The following is a 27,304-nucleotide window of genomic DNA, read 5'->3' as shown; positions in this document are numbered from 1 at the left end:
AAGCCATCCCCTCTAATTTGATCCAGATTACACCTGTTACAACCCCTATCATACAATGTTCTGAATTCACCCCCATCACCCCAGCCCCAGCTACCCCAATTGTACCGGATTTGATTCCGCTAGATATGACCCGTACCACACCCTCTGTCTCAACTATCCACATTAACACAGTTATGGACCAAAGGGTTAAGGGTTACTCATTGATGAGCTGGAACATTGCCGGGTGGCGGCAGAAGGTCTCAGCACTGGGTTGGAGGGAACTCATTGTGGTTCATGATATCCTATGTCTGCAGGAAACGTGGTCAGTGGAAGATATTGCCTTTGATGGTTTTGTTGCCTATAACTGTAATGCGGTGGAATCTGCAATGGGGAGGGCCAAAGGGGGATTGTTGATTTTACTCTCTGTACACCTACCTTTACGAGTAAGAAAAAGCCATATTGTGGGGTCCCATTCGCAAATTTTGGAAATTTTGGTAGGCAGGGACCGAAATCTATTGTTGATTAACCACTATAATAATACCTTTGACCCCTCCAGCACCACTGTAGTTGACGAACTTGAATCGGCTCTGGATTCTATTCTTTGTAAAACAACTGTATCTTATGATATTGTTTGGGGAGGAGATTTTAATATTAGAACTTGCCCTCTCTCTTATTCTACTACCTGTGGTTATGATGGGGAAAATGGGGAAAATTTACCCCACTTTTTACACTCTCCATATGGCACTTCCCTTAATAATTTGATGTTAAAAACTGATGTATCAATCCACCAACATGCACCTGATAATGAGGGTAATCTGGCGCCTACCTTCACGGGGAGAAACACCACCTCCATTATTGATTTCCTGATCATTTCCAACCGGGTAGCTCCCCATTGTTCGGTTACCCAGATCTTAGATCACGACCTGAGTGACCACAATGCACTCACCATGGTTTTATATTGTGAGCTCCTTAGGGATGTATTCTCTGGTAGGGTTGTAGATGACATTACACCATGTAGACCTAATGGGACCCGCATAAAGTGGAGTGGGGAAAAAGCAGAGAATTTGCACTGCAGGGTGGTGAAAGCTGGCCTAGATATGATACTCAGTTGCCTTGATATGGAAGCCCCCGCAGCACAATCAATAAATAACTTTGAGAATCTGGGTATCATAATTAAGCAAACACTCACTTCAAAGAAGGCCAAATCCGGACGGGCCACACAGGGCTGGTTCGACCAAGCATGTACAAGGGCACTAAAATCCCTCAAACTTGCCCTTTCAAGTACCCCGAGAGACAGGGATGTGGTCAAATCCCTGAGGGCCAATTATAAAAATGCGCTCAAAACCAGGAAACAAGAACTTAGAGAAATAGCCTGGGAAGACCTGAGTAAAGCCGCAGCCCTCCGGGATAGTAAACTATTCTGGAGTACCATCAATAGCCCATTCCTGCAAAAAGAGGAATTCCCTGTCCTCACTGCCCAAGTTAATGAAGAGGGATGGGTGGCCCATTTCTCAGGGATCTTTGATCCAACTGGAGAGTCCTTAGCCAATGATAACATCATTTGCACTACCCTAGTTGAATCCCCGAGAATAACGACCGATGAGGTGGACTTGGCTATAAGGAATAGCAAAGGGGGAAAAGCCCCCGGTCCAGACGGGGTGCCGATCGACCTATACAAATATGATCCAGCCCTCTGGAGTCCATTATTGACCATAGCCTTTAATGCTGCCATGGATAACAGGACCCCTTCCACGTGGGGTGAATCCATTATCATTCCAATCTATAAAAAGGGGGATAGAGGAGAGGCCAAGAACTACCGCCCTATCTCCCTTTTGGATTCCTCACTAAAAATCCTGAGTAGGGTCCTGTTAGCACGCTTGGAAGATTGGGCCGTAGATAATAACATTCTTGCCCCATCCCAATACGGCTTTAGAAAGGGCCTTGGTACGATCGAACAATGTATTAACTTGAACCTTTTAATAGGGAAGTATACCAAGGCCAAGCCGGGATCACTATTTCTGTGCTTTGCAGATCTTTCAAGCGCATTTGATCTGGTCGACCATGCCTTGTTATGGACAACTCTGCTGGGTATGGGAGCCCCCCCCGATATTATCTATTTCTTGGCCACACTTTATTCTAACTTATCCGCCCAAATTCGTTATGGTCCTGAGGGTGAGTGCACACGGAAGATCAGAGTAAGATCTGGCATTCGACAGGGCTGTGTATTAGCCCCGTTGCTTTTTTCCCTCTTCATTAACTCGGTGGAACAAGAACTAAAGCAAATTCATGCTGATGCCCCCCAAGTAGGAGGCACCCCTATACCGGTATTATTGTATGCCGACGATACAGTTCTTCTTTCTAGGACTCCTATAGGCCTACAAAAATTGATGGATGGGTTCTATGATTTTATTTTGAAACGGAAACTCAAAATTAATAATTCTAAAACGTTTGTCATGGTGTGTGGGAAAAAGTTGAAACTTTTTAAACCTTTTTCTTTTAAGGAAAATCATATTGCAACTGTCACAAATTTTTGCTATTTGGGAGTCACATTTAACGACAGAGGATCTTGGGCCCCTGAGGAAACAAATGTCAAAGCGAGAATGGGGAAAGCATCCTTAGGCGTCTTCCGCTTTGCCTCCAAAGTAGGAAGCCGCCGCATTGTTGATATGTTGACTATATACAAGCACAGATGTACTTCGATAGCATTGTATGGTTCGGGGGTATGGGGACATTGCAATGCCAAGGCCCTGCAAATTGAAGAAAACAAGTTCATTAAACGGCTGCTTTGTCTCCCCACCTCGGCATCTACTGTTCTAACCCATTCGGAACTAGATCTGGATTACCTGTCCGACCTCACTGGGTTAAGGCCACTGTTGGTATGGAAATCCATTTTTACCAAGCCGGAAACAGCATTCACCAAAGATATCATTAAAGACTGTTTGCTCTTGGATAAAGTTTTAAGTATTCCATGGTTAAAATATGTAGTTATGACTGTTAAAGACCTGTTTGACATGGACCTAGGAAATGACCCTACTAGTTTGAACACTCTAGACAAACAGGAAGTAAAAAATGTCTATCTTAGGGCGAAATCGGATGTGCGAAGTTATGCTACTAGAGAATATTCCACACATATTTTCCACCTGTCCTTGAATGATGATAGCCGGGGTATTCCAATGTACCTTAAAGTTATCCATAGACAGTCCCACCAGTTTGTTCTTTCAAGGCTAAGATTAGGTATAGTGCATAACTTGGTTGCTTTCCCGATTATGAAACTCCATCCAGTAACCCCATGTCCATGTGATGACTCTTCCAAACAAAGCACAATGCACTTTCTATTATTCTGTCCTCTGTATAAAGCACAACGCATCTGTTTCCTCAAGCCTATGTTCCTTAAATATAATATGTATACTACCGATAGCGCTTTGAGGCTTCTTTTTTCACTTTCAAGCCCAGATATCTGTTTTTATACTGCCACTTTTATCTTGAAATCTATTAGAGCTAGACTTAGCATGGTTTTCCCGTAATTTTATGTGTTGTAATTCCCACAACATGTGACAACGTTATTTTTTGTCTCTGTATTCTGAGTACCATGTGTATGTAATGTTTTTAAACTGTATACTTTTATGATGTTTTTTAAACATTCGAATAAAGTTATAAACTGAAACTGAGTATCTTCATTCTATCTTTTGTGTTCGGGAAATTTGTTGGAGATATGTTTTTTTTGCTAAACTTATCGTTAAAAACATGAGCTGTGATTGTTATAGTGACAAACCATGCTCTTCTCAAAACCCCCCGGATTTAAGTGAGGGTGACAATGACAATGTATTTAATCTGTACTTGCAGCAAGTCATATTTAGGTGCACACTCTTTTCAGAGTTTGCAAATAATTATGCATCAAGGTTGTCGCCTGCAGCAGCTGCAAACAATAGAACGCTAGAGCTGCACACATAAATCAGTTGAACATAGAATTCATTGCACAAACAAACATGCTGGCGCCAAAGTGCATTAACCTACCAACATAATAGGCCGTATTGACAGGATCGTGTTATTATTTCCTCCCCAGTCAGAAAAACATTTGTATTTCCCTTTCTCCAAGACATACTGCTGCCCGCAGAAGTGCTTTTGCTGATATGCAACCCACCTGGAATAAAACACGAAGTTTTTACACACTGACTTACATTGCATTTATTGTACCATGTTGTACTAATCAAATGTTAATGTCTTTCTTTACGAAATTAGAAAAAAATCTAACTCAATATCAAAGTGCTACGACATAATAAATGTAAATATGGTGAAGCTTTTGAAGTTCTGATGTGGTGTGCAGTTGAATGTTCATAAAATTATGCATTACATTGTCATGAAGTGAAAACACATACCAAAATTCACATTTTTCCTTATTGCAAAATGATTGCAATATGTTCTTTCATTGATTGTACAAATGTCTTAGGCGAGAAATGTGACACTCGTGAATAAATCAACATCATAACTAAGGTGGCAACAGAATGCACGGTGCCGGGGCCATTGAAAGTCCTGCCGTCTTCACTGAAATCACTCTCTCCCTTTAACGCATCCAACAAGCATCCTAAAACTAATTTGTTCTCACCTTTTAAGTGATTTTCTTAATTATTCCCCTCAAACCAATTTGGTTCTTTCCGGAATGTACCGACCCCTCAGAACCCCACAATCGACTAACCAAAATCTGATATGCACATTTGCGCTCATAAATCTAAAAGCTGGAGCCTTTACTTTCCTAGCCCACAATCCACCCTTCTTCCCATGTGTGGCAGGTCTTGACCATTGTCCAAATTCTACTTACAGCATGACCTTTGTATGCTTTTGGCCACATTCCATTATAGCCATTTTGCAGTCTGATTTTTCTAATGACTAGACATTCAGCTAGTCTTGTGCTCCACCGCTGCATCTTAATCCACACTTTCACACCCCTAACACGACCTATCCCTCAAATCTGGTGCTACGCATTGGTCTATTCCTGCTCAGCTCTACACTCCATAAAAACACACCTTACTGAAGACCTTGGATACAGGCTTCACTCTACAGTGAATTAAAACAAGCATTTACAATGCAATGGTCTCGGCATTCTTAAAGTTAGAGCTATTGGCATTGCTCATGACATTATTATTATTTTTTTTTTTTTTAAACATAAATAAATGGCATGCCAATAGCTTAATCGCTCGCAAATGCGAGACCTATTGCATTTGCACCCACACAGAGCCACACACACAAAGCCACACACATACAGAGCCACCCACACAGAGTCATTCACATAGAGCCACCCACACAGAGCCACCCACACACACAATGCTGTGAGTGGAACTGGTCCTGAGAGATAAGGCAGCATGCCCTGCAACCTATGAACTTTGCTTTTTTTCCCTACTGACGATTGAGGAATCATGAAACACGTGTCTAGGGATACGAATTGAAACTAATAATACAGCACTGGCTATGAACACTTTGAATTAAACTGAGCGAGAAGTAATGAACTACATGAACCATCATGCTAAAGGTAATTTCGTTGGGGCGTGTCTGGTGCGCTCCCACCTCCCTGAAAGCATTAAAGTTAGAGCTATTGGCATTGCTCATGACATTTTTATTTATGTTTTTTTTTAAAAACATAAATAAATGGCATGCCAATAGCTTAATCGCTCGCAAATGCGAGACCTATTGCATTTGCACCCACACAGAGCCACACACACATACAGAGCCACCCACACAGAGTCATTCACATAGAGCCACCCACACAGAGCCACCCACACACACAGAGCCACCCCCACACAGACACCCCCCACTCACACAGAGACACCCACACACACACAGAGACACCCACACACACACAGAGACACCCACACACACAGACACCCACACAGAGACACCCACACACACACACAGAGCCCCCCCCCACACACACAGAGCCCCCACCCCCCCACACACACAGAGCCCCCCACACACACAGAGCCCCCACACACACAGAGCCCCCCACACACACAGAGCCCCACACACACACAGAGCCCCCCACACACACAGAGCCCCCCACACACACAGCCGCACACACAGAGCCACACACAGGGAACAGAGGGCAGAAAAAAAGCTCACAACGAGGGAACAGGGGGCAGGGGAGCAAGCACAGCCAGGGGCAGGGGAGCAAGCACAGCCAGGGGCAGGGGAGCAAGCACAGCCAGGGGGCAGGAGAGCAAGCACAGCGAGGGGGCAGGAGGGCAAGCACAGCGAGGGGGCAGGAGGGCAAGCACAGCGAGGGGGCAGGGGAGCAAGCATAGCGAGGGGGCAGGGGAGCAAGCACAGCGAGGGGGCAGAGGAGCAAGCACAGTGAGGGGGCAGGGGAGCAAGCACAGCGAGGGGGCAGGGGAGCAAGCACAGCGAGGGGGCAGGGGAGCAAGCACAACGAGCAGAGCAAGGAGGCGCCATAGCCGATGACCAGGTACAGGGAGAGGACAGTGATGATGGCTGCGGAGTAGAAAGGATAATGGTTGATTTAAAGTGGTTATTTAGTTCAGTGTTTCAATTGAAGAATTGAGGAAAGGGGGCTGTCATCGAAATTGGCACGTGCCGCGGAGGAGTTGCGTTCTCCACCGCAGCGGTACCTGTGCCCCCCTCCTCCTCACCTTTGGCCAGATGGCTCCGTGCAAAGTTTACCACCGTATTGGGCATCTCCTGAAGTGCTTCCCACTGCGCTTCCCCTCTCTGCCTCCCACTCTCCTCGGGCTGGGCCCGTGCGAGGCGGCGGTGCCAGGTGCCCTCTCCTGTGTGTGCCCAGCCCTGCCCTTTATGCGCACACAGTGTCGTGTTGAGGGGTGAGACATAAAGGCTTTGAAGCAGTATAACAAACTCGCCGGGGACGGATGAGAGCTGCGGCAGAGGGAAGAGGGGAGGCGAGAGCGGGGGTCGGCGAGACCGGGATATAATTAACTGCTTTTGGGCTCTTGTTCAAGTACAGAGTTTATTTTTACCTGCTTATTTTATCCAAGCCCTGTCCTTTTCAGACTGGGGGGTGTGTTTTTTTAGTGACGGATGACGTCGCAGGGAGAAAACTGCAAAAAAACACGCCCCTCAATCCGAAACGGACGGGGCTTAAACAGAGTGACGCCCCTCTCCTTCAATGGCTGGACAGCATTTACGAGGCCAGCAAATGGAGAAGAGGGGTGGGTTTAAGCCCCCATACTGTAAACATAAAGTCTCAGACGAGACTGCGCAAGCGCAGCCTTCAAGTCCGAGACCTAAAAACGAATCCTAGGGCACATAGGTGAAGCTCATGGTAGAGCGTTGTCCTATGATTATACGTGATAAAGTGTACTTCAAGCGGTATTAGCTGTGAGCATTCGGGGAGCCGTGTCCAGGAAAACGTCCTGCGACCAGCAGGAAAGTAGTATAATTACTGTCACTATGGTTCTATTATTATCAGCAGGGCACAAGTCGTAAAAAAACAAGTGGGGGGACGCCGTCACCGAAAGTGACGTCACCACATGAAGTGACGTCACGAAAGGTGCCTAGCTCCTCGTCCCAGAGAGGCCAAAGACTGAAGTCCAGCTGTGTGGCAGGGGGGATGGCGTCCCCCAGGTAAAATAAGTTGGGGGACGCCGTCCACCCACGTGGTACCCCGACTCTAGCCCTGATTATCAGTACTACTGCTATTACCACAACCAGTATTGCTGAAATCAACTCTACTTACACTAGTATTGTTGTTTTTCTTACTATCAGTGCTATAACTACTATTGCTACCTGATGTTACTTCTACCACTGCTATCACTACCACTACTGCTTCTTTATGTCAGAGAGGTTTCCAGAGCGCACATACTCACTTTTGGGACTACTTCGGGCGCAATTGAAAGACCATCCGTTCATACTGTGTACTGAGGGAGGTTGAAATGCTCCTTCTGATGGTTTGATCTTGCTAACCCCAGTATCACTACTTGTGCTACAGATGTCTCTACAGCGCCCATGCTCACTGTGGCCTGACTTCGAGGTGCTCTGAGAAGTTTAGTCTCCTTTCCACCATGGTTCTGAAGACTGTTATGTTCCTTCTGATGCTTTGTTACTGCTACCCCCTAGTATCAAAACTCACCTAGCATCACTGCTTCTGCTAGACATGTTTCTGCAGCGCCCAGACGCACTTTGGTACGGCTTCGGCGTGCTATAGGCTGTGCAGCCCCCTTTCCTCCGTGGCTCCGAAGGAGGCTGAGATGCTGTGTTACTGCTACCTCTATTATCACTACCATATTACGGTGTATATGTGCAGCTTGTCACGGCTTTGGGAGCTATAAAAACCCCTGCCTCCTCCCCACTATAGTCCTATGGTTCTGTCTCAGGGCGGATGAAATGCCGCATGTGACGCTGTATTACCACTGCGGTCACCAACCTCTACACGCCTCTCTATAGGAATCCAGCGCCGTCGTGCTGTGTGTTTCGGTTCACCGAGTCGGGCGTCCTTCACAAGGCGCTATATCTCCTCAGATGACACTCACTATTCCTGCAGCGGACGCACCTCGAGGCCTGGCCTCTGTGATGTCCACAGGATGGAGGGGTGGGTGGGGCATGGGGAACATACTTGGAACAGCACCACACCACAGAATCTACAGCGAATTTTTGCATATTTACATACAACACTTTTATGCTGTAAGGCATCGAGGCAAAGCGATTTGCCCAGAATCTCACAATTGTACTCAGGCTAGAGCGCCTAGTGCTGCGCTTCAAGACGGACAGTCGCAGCGCTTTGTGGCCAGCATGCAGTTGATTCCGGTGGCTTTCGCTGAGGTTGGCTGGTAGAGAGTATGTGCCCACGTGGGCTCCAGCATGGAAGTGTTCTCGCATTTCCGCGCCCACTTGTCTACAGGGGCCGAAATGCAGCATGAAGGGTGATAGGACTGGTGGTTGCGCAGGGGGAGGAGTATAGTTGGTGTTCCAGCTCCAAGAATTTGGAAGGCCATTGGAGGGGTGCTAGGAGGGCAAAGTCAGCGCCCCCTCCATCTGTCCTCATTGCCTCCTCTGTCATTGGCACACGTGACCCCTTTGATCCACCCTACTCACCATCTCTGCAAGAGTATCAGTGAAACAACGACCCCCAAAGAGTGTACAGAAGTGGAATAAAATAGCTATTTTTGAAAAGTACCCCTTTTCTCGTTGTGAAAAGTCTTGTGACTCTCTGATAGTTCATAATAAAAGTACTGGTACTCGGTTCCTATTCACTTCAACCTCCTAAAATTATTTAGGATGCAGTCATGTAACCAGCAGGAGATACACTATAAAAATGATTTTATTATTTTCCAAATACCCATACAAAATGGTAGAATATTCCATGCATTTTGTGTGTGTGTATATATATATATATATATATATATATATATATATATATATATATATATATATATATATATATATATATTTGTCGTGCATTCTGCTTCTGGGGAGGTTTGTCACCTCTAAAATGTTACAACATAGTGAACACATCTTTATGAAGTGTAAGTGATAAACATAAGAATTTAACCCCTGAAGACCTTAATTGGCTGCTAAACACCCCTCTGCAAATCACACAGTGTTGCTGAACGCAAAATATGCTACCATTAAATTAGGGATGGTCAGAATGCTTCATTTCCACCCGCGAAATTGGCAGAATTTTCGCCACTTTGTTACTCTTTAACACAGTTTTCTCGGCAAATTTCGCCAATCGCTGTGTGGCGGAATTTTTCACCTGGGATGCTCCACAATATGCGGATGGCTAACGCGATTTGACATCTCCACGCGCGATTTTATAACGCCGGTGGTTGACAGAGTTCACAAACAACTGTGGTCAGAAGCCTAGTTCGAGTAGATTTGTTGAAGCCGAGTAGATTTTCCACTCGAGCGGCTGAGAAATCGATTCGAATGGCTGCATACTCTTGCGCAACACATGGGGCCGTTTATACGTCGTTTTAGCACAGCTGGTGCTACCGCCACCGAATTGCAGCACAAGCTTCATATTTTACGCCCATTGGTGGAATTCCACAAAATTTTGCAGAGGTTTTTTCTGTAATTTTGTGGAATTCCACAGAGTGAAATTCTGCTAGTTTTGCCTAACCCTACATTAAATGTCGTGTCTAGTCGAAGACTTTTATTTTTATACCAAATAAAGTTACGAGACTATTAAAGGCAAGGGGCAATTGTTTTCCTCGGTGTTGATCTGGTCTTTAGTGCGCGTCTGTAGTTAAAGATGTTACTTTAGCGCACTGTGCGTTCTTGTAGCTATTTTGTTGAAGGGTAAAACTCAGCCCACTTGAAACAGAAACATGGTTATGGGGCACACAAACAGACACGGATACACAGAGCACAAAGTGAGACAGACGCGCAAAAGACACCAAAAACACATTGACACATTCCCTTTAACAGACATATCGACACAGAGAGACGCACACAAACACAGTCAGACACAAATACCCACAAACCCATACAAAGAGACAGACACACAAACACACGGGCACAACCACAAAGTCACGCTCATAAGCCCACATGCATGCAGACACAATCAAAAACACAGCCACACAAACACAAAATCTACTATTTGTATATGTTAAAATATCTTTATTCGGCAAATTAATCACCATAAAAGAATACATATACAATACATTTCCGATTCTCCAATAAAATTAATAAAATACGAATAAAAGAAGGAGATGCACCATGCACCTATTTGTATATATATGTATATACAGATAACTCCAACCACTATTATATGTAGTAGACCTTTGTACTCACTACCATTCTTGTGATTCTTAGAGTTTATCCATTTGTATCTCTTCCTTGAGTGACTTTACAACTTGTACATATGCATTTTTTTCTATTTGTATCTCTTCCCTGTGTGACTTTACAACTTGTACATTTGCAAGTTGTTTTCCTGTTTGCATCTTTTATGTAACTCATGTAATCCTAAGTCCTTATGTATCGAAACTGGTTCTTTTGTGAAGCACTCTGACACCTTCGGGTAATGTTCGCGCTATAAAAAATCGCATTTAATAAAATAAAATCAAAACAATCAAAATATTACAGGGCTTATTTACAAGCCTCTTGCACCGCCCGTACGTCACTTTTTTCCATGTTAAAAGTGACGCACTGGCGGCATAAGGGGCTTGTAAATAAGCCCCCATGCCACATGTTACTCAGGAGTGCTCCAGAGACCGAATAAACGCGTGAGTATTGCCCGTATGTTGACACCCAGAGGTGGAGAGTGAGTGTGTCTGTGGTGCAGCACCCGGGGCGAGTGTTATCTTGAGCAGGCGAGAGTCGAGGTGGGGCAGGCTGGCCCGCTGGAGATAGAGGTGACAGTCGGCAATGGCATGGTACTCCTTTAATATCTATGCTATTATATAGAGGGGGGTGGTGCAATGCAAGCAGAAGCAACGGGGTGCACATAGCCACTGAAGGGGCATACAGTTATCTAGAGGGAATATATGCAAATCTAGAATTAATGCCCTAATGGTCGTCCCATTTGAGCATGACTTGGCTAGGGAAAATCAGGCTTGTCTCAACATTCACTAATAACAAGAGACCACCTTCGCCCTTTTTGTCGGGGATGTGGGCCTGAAGAGATTCAACAGAGGTCGAGCTTGAGGGTGGGGGCAGTGTGAGGTGATGCGGCCTATCCACAAACATCCAATGACAAGAGCAGTAAAAACAAGTACCGTCACCCACCCCAACGTTAAACAAACGCAGGGTACAAGAAATGCACAGACGTCAAAATGTGTACTGGGACAGCCTAGTTATGGACCTTTCCAAAGATAAGTTACGAGTCACCCGGTTCTGGCAAAACATCACATTTAATGTAAAATCTCAGGCGCATTTTTACAATCCTCTTTTCAAAGTGCGCCCAAGGCTCCAGTGTATCCTATTTTTAAATAATAATGGAATGTTTTGTCGATAGTGCGTCACACCGCACGTCTGCCGTTTCTCAGCGCTATAAAAAGCAAGTATTGATTTTGGCCAATGTAGTTTTGCTCAATTTAAAAGTTTTGAGAGGATGGGAGGCTGGGTAGGATTTGCCGCATGTTTCAGCAGCGAGCGTTTAACTTCACAAAACCCTCCTGTGGCTTACAGGCCCTGGGAGTCGTGTACACTGGTGGTAGATGTGTGCCTCTTGCGTTTACAATGGAAACTGCCACTTTAAAATATATGTCCATCATTTATTTTTCTGTATTGCCAGCTTGTCGGTGGTCTTGGGTGGGAAGCGCTGTTATTGGTGCTTTTATGTGTCTGTCCCCTTCCGTCACCCATCACAGATTCATCCCCTAACCGCAGGCCTCAGCGTGTGATGGAGTAGGAAAACGTGCGTGTTTTTTTTAATCATAAATCAGAGGGAGCAGGTCTGAGAAGTGCCCCTTTAATCATCCTGACCAGGGAGCCCGTCTGCCTCTAAAGAAACACGAGGCAGCAAGGGCTGGCACCGCTCGATTGGAGTACTGCAGAATAACAAGCTTCACTAATACATCTGGAATATTAGTATCATATATCATAAGCATTAAAAGCCTCGGCTGAGCTCCAGTCTGCAGTGCTCCCTCTCCCCACCTGCACGAAACTCCGGCCAATCATCACGTTTCCTGTCCAGAGCTGTACCCTCAGACAACGGAGGAGGGCTGCAGGCAGAGGTGGCGAGAGCAGGACGGAGGAGGGCTGTGGGCAGAGGCGGCGAGAGCAGGACGGAGGAGGGCTGCGGGCAGAGGGAAGGGGGGTGGGGGGTGGGGGGTGAGCGGAGCCGAGCAGCTCCAGAAAGAGCTGAAGGCGAGAGACAGGCACAGACACAGAAGCAACACCCACGGATCGCATCAAGCCGGGGAAAAGAGTATGGGACCTCGGCGAGAGGGAGGGTGTGGGGGCGGGACTTAAAAAAAGAGACAGAAACGCCCACGGATCGCATCAAGGCGGGGAAAATAGTAAATGACACACATCTCTTCCAATGGCTAGCTTTTATTTACGAAGCTAGCCAATGGAAGAGAGAGGCAGGATGAAGCACACTGTTGAAGTCAATAAGTCTTCGGCTCCGCCCCCCACTGCTTCGCAGTGGGACGGTAGCCTCGACCTAAAAACATGAAAACCTGGCTCTGTTCCGTGGGCCTCAAAGAGATGTAGGACGATCTTACATCTCTTCCGATTCCAGAAGCTCTGTGGTTTTGTAAAAAGCAAAATATTGGCCTTTTGTAATCTTAAAATGCTACCTGAATACCAGGCGTGAAGGCCTGGTTGATAAATACTTTGATTTCAAGTTCTTCCCTAAATTTGAGCTGCTTCTAGATGAGATAACAACACATTTTGCAAAAAAATTGTATATATGAAATTTAGATAAGGGATTTCAATTCTTTAATAGTTTTAGCTCTAATTTGTCATTAAAAAAACTCAAACACTAATATATGCCAAGCGTGCAAGGTGGGAAAAGAAACGGAGGAGCATTTTTATTCTGTTGTACTGCATACTACTACACAAGGAAACAATGGATTCGACCTATAGGCCAGAATCTGGAAATAAGACAATATCCTATTGCTTTACGGATTTTGAAGTCAGAAAAAAACGCTTTTTTAATTTCGGTAATCAACAGCGTACAGCATTACAGACTCAGTCACGATCAGTAAACACATTACCATTTAGACACTTCCTCAAACATATTTGCTTATTTACCTATGGACCAATTCCTAGTAATAATCCCATCATATGTCCCATACCTTGCGCTACTTCTGAGGGCAACCCCTAAATGTGTACACATGTTCTTCACCTTTTGTACAGTAGTCCATGCCTTGTGTCCACTCCCCTATTGAAGGGTCTGTCGCTAATCGCCAAAGGCGAGGAAGGTCTCTTCGCAATCAGTAGCCCTACTGCTACAAAGAGTCTTGTGCTTTTGGGATCCCCACTTGTCCATAAAGCCCCAAAGTACCATTTTGTGGTTGGGTTTGATCATCCTGCCTTTAATTCTTGTCAATATATTAGGTATTTGGAACCAGTATTTTTTTTTTAACAAGGAACCTCCCCATCATGTGGTAGAAGGCTCCCAATTCATCTTTGCATCTTAAACAATGTGTAACCATCCCCTCTCTCATCGTACTCAGTATAGTGGGGCCATAATAGACCCGGTCATTTAAATTAGTCTAAGTCATATAGACACAGCTAGGAAGTGAGAGGTCATCCTCACCTTCATCCAATCAGCACCATTCAAAGGGCCTGCGTCTTGCCTACATAAAGTGCAGTTGCTCTAGTAGGTCATGGGTATTAGCAACAAGTGTTTGATGTATTCTGGATTTTCCCTTCCTCCCAAACACTGCCACTGTTAAGTGGGCTTTCAGAAGACTGCATTCTGTGAGATTATAGAATTCCCCTGCATGAGCATTTAAAGAATGACGCAGTTGAAGGTATTGGTAAAATTGGGATATATGTATGTCATAAGATTCCACTAAGTGTGTAAATAACCTAATGTGATTGCCCTACCATATATAGCCCAATTTAGTGACACCAACAATGTGCCAGGTAAGGAAGCAGTGGAGATCCGATGCGTGCCGGAGCCATGTCACTTGCCATAATGGAGTTTCTACAGTTAGGCTCTTGTCACACCTAACCCACGGAGCACCTGATGCCAGAATGCTGAAGTCATGTTTGAGGCCTATGGAAGTCTCTGCCCTTTATATGGACTATACAGCAGGATAAGTAAGCCATGTTCTTTTAAACATTCCAGCTCAGAACCTACACATGGGACTTCGTGGTCTGTAAAGAGCCCGTCGTTAACGGTTATAGGTTGGCTGGCCAAATAGTATCATCTGATCCCTACCAATCTCAACCTTCCCTAATGTAATGAAAGGACATATTTCCGGAATGTAAAACAGGCTGTCCGCCCGCCAACCCATAAGAATGACCTAATAGTGGACTGTAGTGATGGAAATATGTCGGGAGGGATTTCATTTGGGTAGCTCTGCAATACGCAGAGCAGACAAAGGGACAATATCATCTTGAATAATGCTACTCTGCCAGCGATGCTGAGGGGTAGGGAGCACCATGCTTCCATGTCTTGTTTAATACAGGATAGCAAAGGTTCCACATTGAGGGTTCCAGGGAGAATATGTGGTCTTATTTACATATTAAGAGAACATGTACGTACAGTGATATTCGGTTCTCTCAAGTTGCTCCTCAACTGAATCTTCTGATCAGTGTGTCATGCCAGATCCACTGCACTAATGGTACAATGCCAGTGAAAATAAGAGAGGGGAGAGGCGACACCAGTGTTACGCTCCCCTCTATAAGCAAAGGGGGAGGAAAGAGCCCGGTTGTCGTGTAAGTCTACTTGTAGAGTTTAAGGAGAGATTGGTCTCAAGTGTGATTCTTATTTCCTGAAAAAATTGAGGGGAAAGCCTGTCGGGCCTAGGATCTTCCAGGGCTTAGAGTATTAATAGCTTACAGTATCTTTGCTACTTGTATAGATTCATCTAGTATCTTTCTGTCTTTTTGGGGGAGGCGCCAGAGTATTCAGTTATTTATAATAGGGTTTTGGGTCTCCGTCCTCAGGAGAGTCCAAACTAAGGGATGTGGAACACATCCCTGTTCTACGTGACAGGCAACATGCGGTGCCTGTCACTTGGTAAATGGATCTGTTGGGGGGCACCCTACGGCGGTGCCTGTTAGGCACCGCCACCAATGTAGGTATTGGGGGGGCCATCCGCAGCTCCGGGGGCCTCAAGGAGCCTGTTGGATGCATGGCGGTCGGGCTTTCCGCCTGGCTGCACACCGCCCGCCAGATCTGCCGGGAGGAAAAGCTGCTTAGGATAGCAGGGAGACCGCCACCGCCAGACTGTCAGTGGTGGTCTCCTCACCATCCTAATTAGCCACAAATTTCTGTTAGAGTGTTAGTTGTAACAAATCAAGTTGCCATCGTAATAATGTGCTTGCATGTTGTGTTTGGTTGGTTATTTTCCAGTTCAATAATATTACTTTTCTGGGAATCTATCTCTCCATTCTTCTCTTATTTCAGGTCAGTTTGTAGGACATATCCTGCTCAAATATAACTGTTTTTAGAACCTTTCAGAGTGTGACTCCTATTCGACTGATCCCATATTTATTTCAAACTAGTTAGCTATGTATTGGTGTAGGTGATCAGAGAAACGTCTGTCCTGCACCCAACACGCACCTAGCCTCCACATTTCTTTGTTCTGTACCAGTCATCTGAAGTCTATTTGCATCAGTCTGTTAGGGCTTGTGGGAGTACACATCCATTGGCTAAAGCGCCTACGTTCACTGCTGGAAGAAAACTATTCTGAAGAGTATTTGTGTTGGAGCGAGTGATAAGTGAACTCAGTAATGTCCAGGTGTATAACACTCTAGGTGTAGCATAGGCCCAGTGATCTGAACCAGTCATGAAGAGGGTATGATCTGTGACGCATTGGGAAACCCCTTGAATCTATATTGGATTCCATGACTGCATTGAAGTCGCCCCCACAATGGTCTGTCTGAGTGGACTAGCAGGTCAAAAAGTGCCTTCATTGTGCCGTCCACTAATATGGGTGCTGCATAAACATTAGCAAACACACAAGGTACCTCTACCATCATGTATTCCACAGCTACATACCTGCCAAAGTTGTTGTTGTGACCTTTGATTGTCTGGGAAGGGAAATGATTATGTATAAAGTCTGCTGCACCTCGGAAATGTCTTGTGTAGCCCAAGTGATAAATCCGGGTGTAGCCATTGCGGGCCAGGAAGGGGCATTGTGTACCTAGTAGGTGGGTTTCTGTAGGAACATCACTTGAGGTGTGTACCATTTTGAAAGATGACCCACTTCTGACTTTATTATTAAGGCCATTCCCATTCCAGGAGAGGAGGCTAAAGGTATTGTGGGTTCCTATCATGGGGGCTTGTTCTGTGTAGTGCAATTTATCAGGCTTGCTGAGTGCCACTGTATGTGTACAACTGTTATTAAAACAAACCAATCTACAAAAGCCAATAACATTACTGTAAGAAATATGGTTATTAGTTGAGGGGGTTGAGCACCCCACTCAAACACAATCCTGGTAAGGGTAAGTCACTAAATAAACTTGTGCTTAATCCTTTGGCAGCTTGGCACAAAGCAGTCAGGCCTAACTTCGAGGCAGTGTGTAAAGTATTTATGCAGCATTCAATAGTGATAAAGTGAATGCATAACAGAAGAAAAATCCCAAACCAACTTAGAAAAATAGAGTAAAATTAAAATAAATAAAATGACACAAAAACAACAACAAAATCTAAGAAATAGAACTGGATTTATGAATTTTTAAAGCTTAGGTAAAAATATCACAAGAAGCACAAACGCCACTCGCAGCTACCTGGTCGCGCTGGAGCACGTGTCAGAGCGATTGGGTTTGTCCCATGAGGGGTTCAACTCCAAGTCCACGAAAAGAGCCTGGCAGGAGCTTCACGTTGGCAGAGGCTGTGAGGAGGTCGATGTTGGCACAAGGAACAGTCGTCGTTGAAGCACCAGATTGGCAGTTGATGCTGTTGGTTGCTGTTTAGCGTGATGAGCAGGCTGCCGTTGAAACTTATGATTGGTGGGAAATGCAATGACCAGTGCTGAAGCAAAGAGCTTGGGGGTACCTCTTGGGGATCAGGACTCACTCCAAGCACAAGCTAGCAACAGGGCTCAAGCAAGTCCAGTTGGGTGCTGGTCAGCAAGGCAGTTGCAGGGGAGGCATCAGGAAACTTGTTGTATCACTATAGCTCAAACAGGAGGAATCACTTATGAGGCCTTGTGTTCAAGGCAAACAGGCCTGGCTTCCTTTTTCAGACGGCAGGGAAGTCCTTCTGAATCTTCCACAGGTCAAGGAGTGTTCCAATGAGAGGTTCTGAAGGTGTCACATTTATAACTGGTGCCAGCCTGTGTGTGGGGGGAAATACTTGGCCTCCTCCCAAACTGGTTCTGGTCAGTTCTTTCTCTTCCCCGGGTTTGGCTCCAAACTGACTAGAGGGACGAAGGCAGGGAAAGGCCCGTTCTATGTACTGCAGATCCTTTCAAGGGTTCAGGGCAGGGCCAAACTCCTCCTCAATCATTATGCCACAAGACCTACTTCCTCCATACCTAGGCCTCATTTGTTCCCAGGTCTGGAAGGAATACACAATACACAACAGGAGAGACATTCACAGTCAAGAGACCTTGAACACTGGCAGAAAGGTTCATTTCATCAGTATTCTGCTCCCTTATATCTTTATTGTGCACCCTACACTTGTGCAACTCGCACCCATCTCAAGTGTTAGTCTTGTATGCACCGATTGCTACCTCAAATACCTTGGCAGCTCACTAGTGTCACTTCCCATTATCTCACTATTATTGTCTGCATCTGTACTCTGCGTATAGCATTATTGTGCACTCACTAGTGTCACTTTTGGCCCACGCAACTGTTTATGACAGTGCACCCTCCCTACTACACCTACCTAGACTGTCCTCCCATCATGGAACCCGTCGGCAAGCACACATATAGAATCAACTACCCACCCTCACTCACTAAAAAAGCCGCTAAACGCTTTAAACACAACTTCCTGAGGTCCCACCCTGAAACTCCCTTTGCAGACACCTACTTCTCACCAGTCAATGGTTCACTGAACATTGATATCATCTTCCACACCACACGCAGAGCCCAATGGAGAAATGCGTTCCTCACCTTACTCACCGTCTCCACCTCCAGGAATTTCGCGCATGGCCTAAAACTCTCCATCACACCATCCCAACTCTTCCCGGGCAGAACCACCATCACTATATACAATAACGGGATTATCCTAATTCAATCCACAGACAAGAACCTGGAACTACTAGACAACCTGTTCCCCACGTTCAAACAACACCTCGCCAATCATCGGAACCCCACTCATAGCACCCTCAGGCCTATCACCCGTGAGTTCACAGCCCCCAATCACATCCCTTCTAACCTAGCTCAACCCCAAAACGACACGCACCTTTCCTCCACCCCCGGCACCTTGGACATTCACCCACCTAATGTAGCTACCTCGCACTCCTCATTTACAGACATAGATCCCTCACCCACACATTCCAGCGGCACCCCCTCCCCCCCACCAACTTCACCTTGTCCTCCTCTCATACCACACCCATTCCTGTCACCCCTGACACCTCAGCCTCAAACCACATTCATTCTAGCCTAGCCCAGCCCCAAAACGACATGCACCTCTCCTTTACTCCCGACACCCTAGTCATTCACCCACCTACCGTAGCTACCCCACTCCCCTCAAGCACAGACATAGATCACTCCCCCTCTTACACCAACCACCTAACCCCTTCCCCCTACACACCAGCCCTCATCCCCGTTCCTCTCACCCCTGATACCACAGCTCCCACCCGCAACCCGCCTAACCTAGATCAGCATCAGACTGACACACACAAAGGCAAACCCCACCCTTTATCCCCCCCATTCTCAGCCCCCACTTCCACCCATTAACTAATCACACAGAACACACCACCTCCATCAACTCAACTCCACCCCCTCAAAAAAGAACCATCTACAATCCCACTTCCCCCCCCAGTCTCACCCCCCACTACCCAACCTCCACCCCCTTCACCACTAATAAGCGCCCATCCTCCACCCTGCACTCTCCGCCTACCACCAATATTCTCATCCACACCACCAACCTCTCCCCTATGTCATCCACGCCCGACCCTCCCATCCCCACCTCCAACACATTTCCCACACTGGACTACATTACGGCCTCCCTCCTCCAGCTCAAAGAAGACATGCACATCATCAAACAACAACTACTCTGTCTATCACACTCCAGTCACCCCTCACCCAACACCCTCCACCAGATCAAACAAGACATTCACATCATCAAACAATTACTCAGCACACACCCCAGACACCCCTCACGCGCCTCCACCATCACCTCCCCTCCCAGCTGGTCCTCCACCCGGGCGGAGAACTCTCGCACTCGACTCCCACCGCACTGGACCTCAATCCCTGTTCACAACCGCGAAAACCGCCCCCATCGCTCCTGCAACCCTCTCTCGGACCTCGACACAATCACCCTCCTCCGCTCCTACGACTCAGCTCCCCAGAGCAACACACCCGACACTCTCACTGCCATTCCTACGATTCACTCCAATCCCCTCAGACCCCCCACACTGAACAACAGAATCGCTATCCATAGTAACCTGAGTAAAGTCCCCCTCGCTCTAGAACCCCCTTCCACCCTCGACACACCCCGTCTCAAATGCACTCTCCTCAACTGCAGATCAGCCGCTAGACACTCCTCCAGTATCGCCGATCTCATCCTAAAATTGGATCTTGACTTAATCATCATGACTGAAACATGGCTAACAGAATCTTCTACACCTATAATGGACATTTTGGTTCCCCCCAACTACCACATCACTAGACGACAGGTCTGGCAATAAAAAAGGTGGCGGAATCGCATGTATATACAGGAGCAACCTCTCTGTCTTGAAAGTAACTTCCCCTTCCCTACCCTCCCCAACCTCCTGTGAATACATCTGCCTCGATATTATCAGTGAGGGCAAACAGATCTGCACTCTTCACGGCGTTTACCACCCACCCAGAGACAACCTTACCTTCTCCCAACAAATCATGGATATGATCTCAACCAACTCCGGGCGACAACTCACACAAATATACCTTGGTGACTTCAACCTCCACTGGAACGATCATAATGATGCGGTGGTAAAAGGTCTGAAGAATTTCCTTAACGCCCTTGACCTCACTCAAATTTGCAACAGTCCAACACACGAGAAAGGCTCTATCCTCGACCTTATCATCTCCAAAGAGGCCTCTATCCAACTTGAATCTATCCAACCCTGTGACTGGTCAGACCATCATATTATCACATTCTTCATCAATGAAAAAGTTAAATTTAACCCTGTTCAATCCGCCAGGCCCAAAGTCTGGAAAAGAGACATGAAAAAACTAAACTCAAACTCTCTGCCCCCCAACAGCTGTAACTTACTGCTTCCTCCTATTGGCGTTAAGGACGTCCAATCCTTGTCTGATCACTATCTTAACACTATGACCGCAATATTCAATTAAGTCGCACCCTTGCAGCTAAAAAAAGCCTCCGCAAAAATTTCCAATCCCTGGTACGACGGGAGTCTCAATGACGATAGACGCGCCATGCGAATGGCAGAGCGCACCTGGAGATCAGCTCCCTCTGCACTGAACCTAAAAACCCTGAAGAAAAAGAGAAATGCCTACTTCAGGAAAATAAAACGCTCAAAATCAGACTTCTTCAGCCGTCAGCTCGACCAAGCCAAAAATCGTCCGAGAAAGCTGTTTGAGCTTATCCGAACACAATCCAAAGAACAACCCCAACCTCTCAACACTATGTGCGAAGCTCCCTCCTGCGAAGACTTCGCCTCTTTCTTTAACCAAAAAACTGACAACATAAAGAATGATCTCCTCATGGACGCAAGCCTCTATCCCAAACCCCACTGCATAGCACCCACTAAACCAAAAAACAATGCCACTTGGTCAACCTTTGTCACCTACACGGAAGAAGAAATTGGCAGACTGCTCAGCACTCTGAAACCATCCAATCACCTCACGGACCCCCTTCCTGCTAACGCTGTCAAAGTCCTTACCCCGTCGCTCCTTCCACTCTGGACTAAAATCATTAACAGCTCACTTCAACAAGGGACCATTCCCGACTCCCTCAAAGTTGGACAAGTCACACCTTTGCTAAAGAAACCTACAGCCGACCCCTCTGACCTAAACAACTACCGTCCCATTACCAACATTCCGACTCTTGCCAAACTGCTGGAAAAATGCGCACAAATACAATTGACTAAACACATTACTCAGTTTGATCTCCTCAACTCTCATCAATCAGGCTTCCGAGCAAATCACAGTACTGAAACTGCTATGACTCACATAATTGACGACGCCCTTCAAATCCTAGATCATAACGATACCTGCCTCCTCATCCTCCTTGATCTCTCCTCCGCATTTGACACCGTCAAACATGAGAATTTACTCGAACTATTAAACACAAGAATGGGCCTGTCTGGAACTGTGCTCAAATGGTTCACGTCCTTTCTGCATAACAGGTCGCAGAAATTCAAGAGCAACAACTTGATGTCCGCGCCAAGACCTGTATCGCTAGGCGTACCACAAGGATCCTCCCTATCCCCAACTTTGTTCAACCTAGTTATGGAACCTCTCACCACCTTGCTACAAGAATCCAATGTACACTTCCACATGTATGCTGATGACACCCAACTTTATCTCAAACTACAATCACCCAAAGACATCACGCTCTTGAACTCAACGATCAGAAGCACCCAATCCTGGCTGGCCGCTAATCATCTCAAACTCAATGCCCTTAAAACAGAGTTCCTTCTGATCTCACCTCCCGCGAAGATCACTACCGCACAAATGTGGCTTAAACACCTAACAACACTCAATGTTCAACCCACCATCGTGGACTCAGCAAAATCTTTGGGCATAACACTTGACACCAATCTCAGCATGCAGGAACACATCAACAAAGCAACTAAGGGAGCGAACTACCAAATCAACACCCTTAGGAAACTTAAACCCTTCCTTCCAGCCAAAGACTTCCAAACTGCGGTACAATCACTAGTCATACCTCGAATAGAATACGGCAGCACCGCCCTCTGCGGTCTCCCCCTAGCTACTACGGCACCCATAAGAGCCTCTTTAAACGCCGCAGCGAGACTCATCACTGGATCAAAAAAACACTCACACATTTCCCCTGACTTCAAATCCCTGAACTGGCTGCCTTTTGAAGCCAGAATACACCTGAAAATCGCTTGTTTGACGCACAAGGCTGTCCACCTGAGCTCACCTAGATACCTCGCTCAGAAGCTGACGATTTCTGGAGGCTCCAGAAACACTAGAGGCACAAACAATCTTTTGCTAAATCCTAAAAGATTCTGCAAGGAAAAAACCTATAAACGCTCTTTCTCAGGAATGGCTCCCAGGATTTGGAACTCACTCCCCCCTGAAACCAGACTCATCCCCTCTACCACACTTTTCAAGAAAGAAGTAAAAGCGATCCTCATGGCTAAATACACCTGAACCACTACTGGGGATCAACTTCAAAGACTCGATACTGATCTGTACTACTTGTTCGAACCCTTTGCATTTTTGTATGACTTTGAAATTGAATTACTTGATTGCTTATGATATTACTACACTGTACTTTTAACACTATTGATGTATCTGTGTATATATGCTCCCCTCCTCTGTAAAGCGCTCTGATATCTGCGAAGATCTTGTTCGCGCTATATAAAACTTTCAAAATAAATAAAATAAATAAATAAATTTGGTTTATGCAGAAAAATGCCAACTTTCTAAAAGCTACACAACAGCACAATTGCCAATACTGACTCATATCCACCAATGACACTTTAGTCCATGGTCAAACAATCGAACTGATGTGATCCCATTAATTTCCACACTTTAAAAAAATCTTTATACATACAAATTCCAACACTTCATTCTTTTCAACAGATTCTCAAATACTTGATCATAAAATCATACAGAGCACAAACATGAAAACTTACATAAACCTCTCACATCAACATGTACAGATGTATCCTCCCATTACACATGAGATATCATGACAAATTAAATGTGCCCATGTTCTGACTTTACCAACCCTAACAGGAGCTTACTTATTGTATTATATATTTAATGCTCTTCCTCACTTTGGGTAATTGACCTAAACAGTGCTACAATAACGATTCAGATGGATAGTTATAATACATTTTTTTTACATCCCTGAGCCTCAATATCTCTTGTTTCAAATGCACTAGTTGGCTGAAAAACTGTCAATGCATTTCAAAGGCCTTTGATATTTTGGGGGTTCTCCTCAGGACTCAGAACAAATGAGCACTGTGAAAAAAAAATCAAAACAATAGAAGAATTTCAATATTCTGTACATCCAACATCAAATGAACTCATTCACACACTTATACTACACCAAGCAGCTGTTACCGCATACAAAATATTTCCTTGAACATTCTAACTTCCAGAACACAACTGCGTAGACAACCGTTTCTGGTTTCTAAAAACAAACGCACCAAAACAATAAACACATCTACATGTCTATTCTTTTCACAAAAAAACGGTTATTCAACCCCGTTTGTACAGAACCACTACTCGTTCAAATTGGCCTGCAGTGTGCTATTAATACTTCAAAGCCATAAAATGGTGGTAAAATTCAAGGCTAACCTCTCACTTCCACTCTAAAACCAAATAAGAACATAAGTGTGACTGTACTCCTTTTTTAATAGGACATGTCAGCGGCGCCCCATTCCATTAATGTATTGTTTACCAATTCACCATAGCACGAACAGAGAACGTGCACAGGATTGTTTCGCTTGTTGAAAACACAGGCTCTACAACTCTGTTTATACAAAACAGCTACTCACTCAAATAGGTCTGGTGTCTGCTTGTATTGTTTTGCAGAGTTTTATATAGCGCGTACTTGACCTGAATCGGGTACCAGAGCGCTTTACATAGCACCAGTTACGTTACATGAGGACACACATTCATTTTTGTTAGGCACGGGGTAATTTGCCCAAAATCACAGGATGTTCAGCGTCATTGCCGAGGCTCCAAACCTGTTCACTAGATTCGAGGTCGGCTGCCCTAGCCGTTAAGCCAACTCCTCTCCCCATAAAATGGTGGAGAAATTCCTCAGGGCTGACCTCTAATTTCGGATCTAAAACCAATGGAAAACATGCATATGACTGTGCCTCTTTAAAAAAGGACGTATCGGCGGTGCCGCAAGCCATTGTCATGGATGTATCATTTACGAGCACACAAATATGCAACATTATATTACTTTGCCTTCCCTGCATAGTTCAAGGCCTTCAACAAGATAGAAACAACCTGTGTCCGAACACTTACATCGTTAAGTGAAACTTCCCTTGTCCTCCAGCTTTCAGCTTATGACTGGCCCAGGGCTTTAAGTGGGATGAAAAAACTGGGGGGGGGGGGGTCGGTTCTGTCAAAGGGGCGTGGCTTTTAAACACTTGCGCTAAAAATCTTTGTTTAGTATAGTGTGCCGCCCAACTTGTATTTTGCTGTTTCTGTCATTGCATCCAGATATGTGATACAACAAGCAGTGCTTTAAATGGAAAAAAATAAGTGCAGGTACTCACCAAATTGAGACGCGGACTAGGGGGTGGGCCTTTGGGGGCGGGCCTTTGGGGGTGGGGCTTCGGGGGCGCAAAGGGATCCGGCCAGGGGCACACATTTAATGTGATTGAGATTTAATTGGTGTGCAGATGTGCATAATGATATGAAAGCATTTCTTGTATATTTTGATTATTCCATTTCCCTTATACGTACAAAAGGGTACATTTACAATTAAAGTGGGCTTCTCATGGTGCAACACGTAGATCACATATGACTTGCACAAGATATTTTTCTTAACATTTTTTGGAAAAGTTTAACTATGGTTAACCCTCTTATTTCATTGCCACTTAGCAGCCATCACCCAGCCCCTCCTATGCAGCAGAGCTTTGCCTCAAAGCTCCTTACCTACTATAAAGTTTGATTCCCTCTTTCTGGAGTTGGGCAAGCTGCTGAAAGCTTGAGCTTGGATGCCTGGGTCTAGCTCTGTTCCAGGCTCTCTTGCATCCTTATGCCAAAAATAAACTGAACTGTGATAGTGCATGTGCCTGCTAACCAAACTCTATTCTCATGTGCAAAGAATTAAGACAAAATAGTGACCTCAATTGCAATACAGGAGAGAAAGAAAGATGAAGCCATCTAGAGGCTGAATTACACAATGTGATTGCAGAAATTCTGGAATTAATCCCAGCTTCCCCACCTGACCAAATTGTGAGATAGCAGACAAATATTTTATCTCACCAAGCCTCCATTTTCTTTGTTAGCACCTATGATAGTATATTCAAATGCACAAGATACAGATGTGTGCGGTGCAATCAAATGTTGTGTTAGATGTAATACACTACAATGTCGCTTTTATTCATGAAATGCAAATAGACCATATAAGATTTAGACCTGAATAGGGACTTGTTTCCTAGATAACTAATGGCATCAGTGGGAGCACAAACTCCTCTCAATGCTGTAATATAAGCTTATGCACCAAGGTGAAATGCTTCCACACGAAACAAATACACTTTTATTTCAATAGTAATGTTTTCAGGGCTCAACTTATGTATGAGTTTTTAAGGCCAAGCCAGACTTCCTAGTTCGACTCTGACTGGGCTAGCCTTGTTAATTTGTTAGTTCACCCACCCCTACCCTTCCCAGAGCCCCTCCATTAACCCAAAACGACCTGTAAAAAACAAGATACAATTGTGTTGAGACACTGCTGAGAAAGTAGATCTACACTGAAGAGAGAGTGGCCTTGCACTAGCTACAAGCGCATCATTTCACACGAGCTTCATGGGCAGGGTGTGGTAATGCAGGGCTTGTTTGGTTACAAACTATATATCTGCAGTGCTGGACACTGCAGACAACACTCACTCATGCAAGAACACGCACAGGGACATCTGTGCACACACCCAGGGCATTTAGTACATGTGTTTTAGAAGCACTCACATTATTTATTTATTTTTGCGGTTTTATATAGCGCAAACTTGACCCAAAGGTAACAGAGCACTTTACATGAGAACCACTTGCATTACAGATAGACACATTCAGTTTTAAGCACAGGGAGATTAAGTGATTTTTTCAGAATTATGGGATGCTTGAGTGTCCCGGCAAGACTCGAACCTGGTTCCTTTGCTTCAAAGTTGGCCGCTCTAGCCATTAAGCCACACCCTCTCTCTGTTCCTTTGTCGGTTCCACTGTTCTTCTCTTTGTTGCTTCCATTCTCCCCCACTACTGCTTGCTTTAAAAGAAAAAAACACTTTTGCATTTTTATTTTATTTTTAGTTACCAATTCAACCCGGATCAGTAACTAAAAAGAAAAAAAAATGACTGCATAATTTTGTAGGCGAGCACATGCTGTGGCGGGCACTTCTACAAAATCATGCAAGGTGCCCCATTAAAGTTTTTTAAAAAACTTTAGCCACTTTGTGCTGCATCTGGGATGCTGCACTATGTGGCAAAAAAAACTTTGACATAGCCAATAAGTCACTACAGCGGGGCCTATTTGGTTTGCCAATGCTAGTTGCTACTTTTTTCCTAACATTATTTACAAAAAGGGGTGGTGAGGGACAGAGTCTCTGAATTAAGCAGAAAGCTCTCACCCAGTCAAAAGATCAGGGCTAGTTCCAACACCGTTTTTTAGCTCACTGCACCATCCCAGTTTCAGAACCTGGCTGTATGCAAATTAGTCTGTTCCTGTCCCAGTGCATGATGGGAACAG

At 45.2% G+C, this 27,304-nt stretch overlaps 1 protein-coding gene across 1 annotated transcript in view; it reads right to left on the bottom strand.

Annotated features, from left to right (window-relative positions):
• The window catches only part of CRYBG3 (crystallin beta-gamma domain containing 3), a 1,124,543-nt gene that overhangs the window by 579,063 nt on the left and 518,176 nt on the right, over positions 1-27,304 (bottom strand). The window contains exon 12 of the mRNA XM_086936146.1: positions 3,994-4,120. Within this exon, the coding sequence (XP_086792272.1) occupies positions 3,994-4,120 (127 nt within the window). The remainder of the gene's footprint in view (positions 1-3,993; positions 4,121-27,304) is intronic.

The sequence above is a fragment of the Lissotriton vulgaris genome, chromosome 8, assembly GCF_964263255.1.
Source record: "Lissotriton vulgaris chromosome 8, aLisVul1.2, whole genome shotgun sequence".
Lineage (NCBI taxonomy): Eukaryota > Metazoa > Chordata > Amphibia > Caudata > Salamandridae > Lissotriton > Lissotriton vulgaris.
The sequence above is the reverse complement of the archived record's forward strand: the minus strand, read 5'-3'. Positions and strand labels throughout refer to the sequence as shown.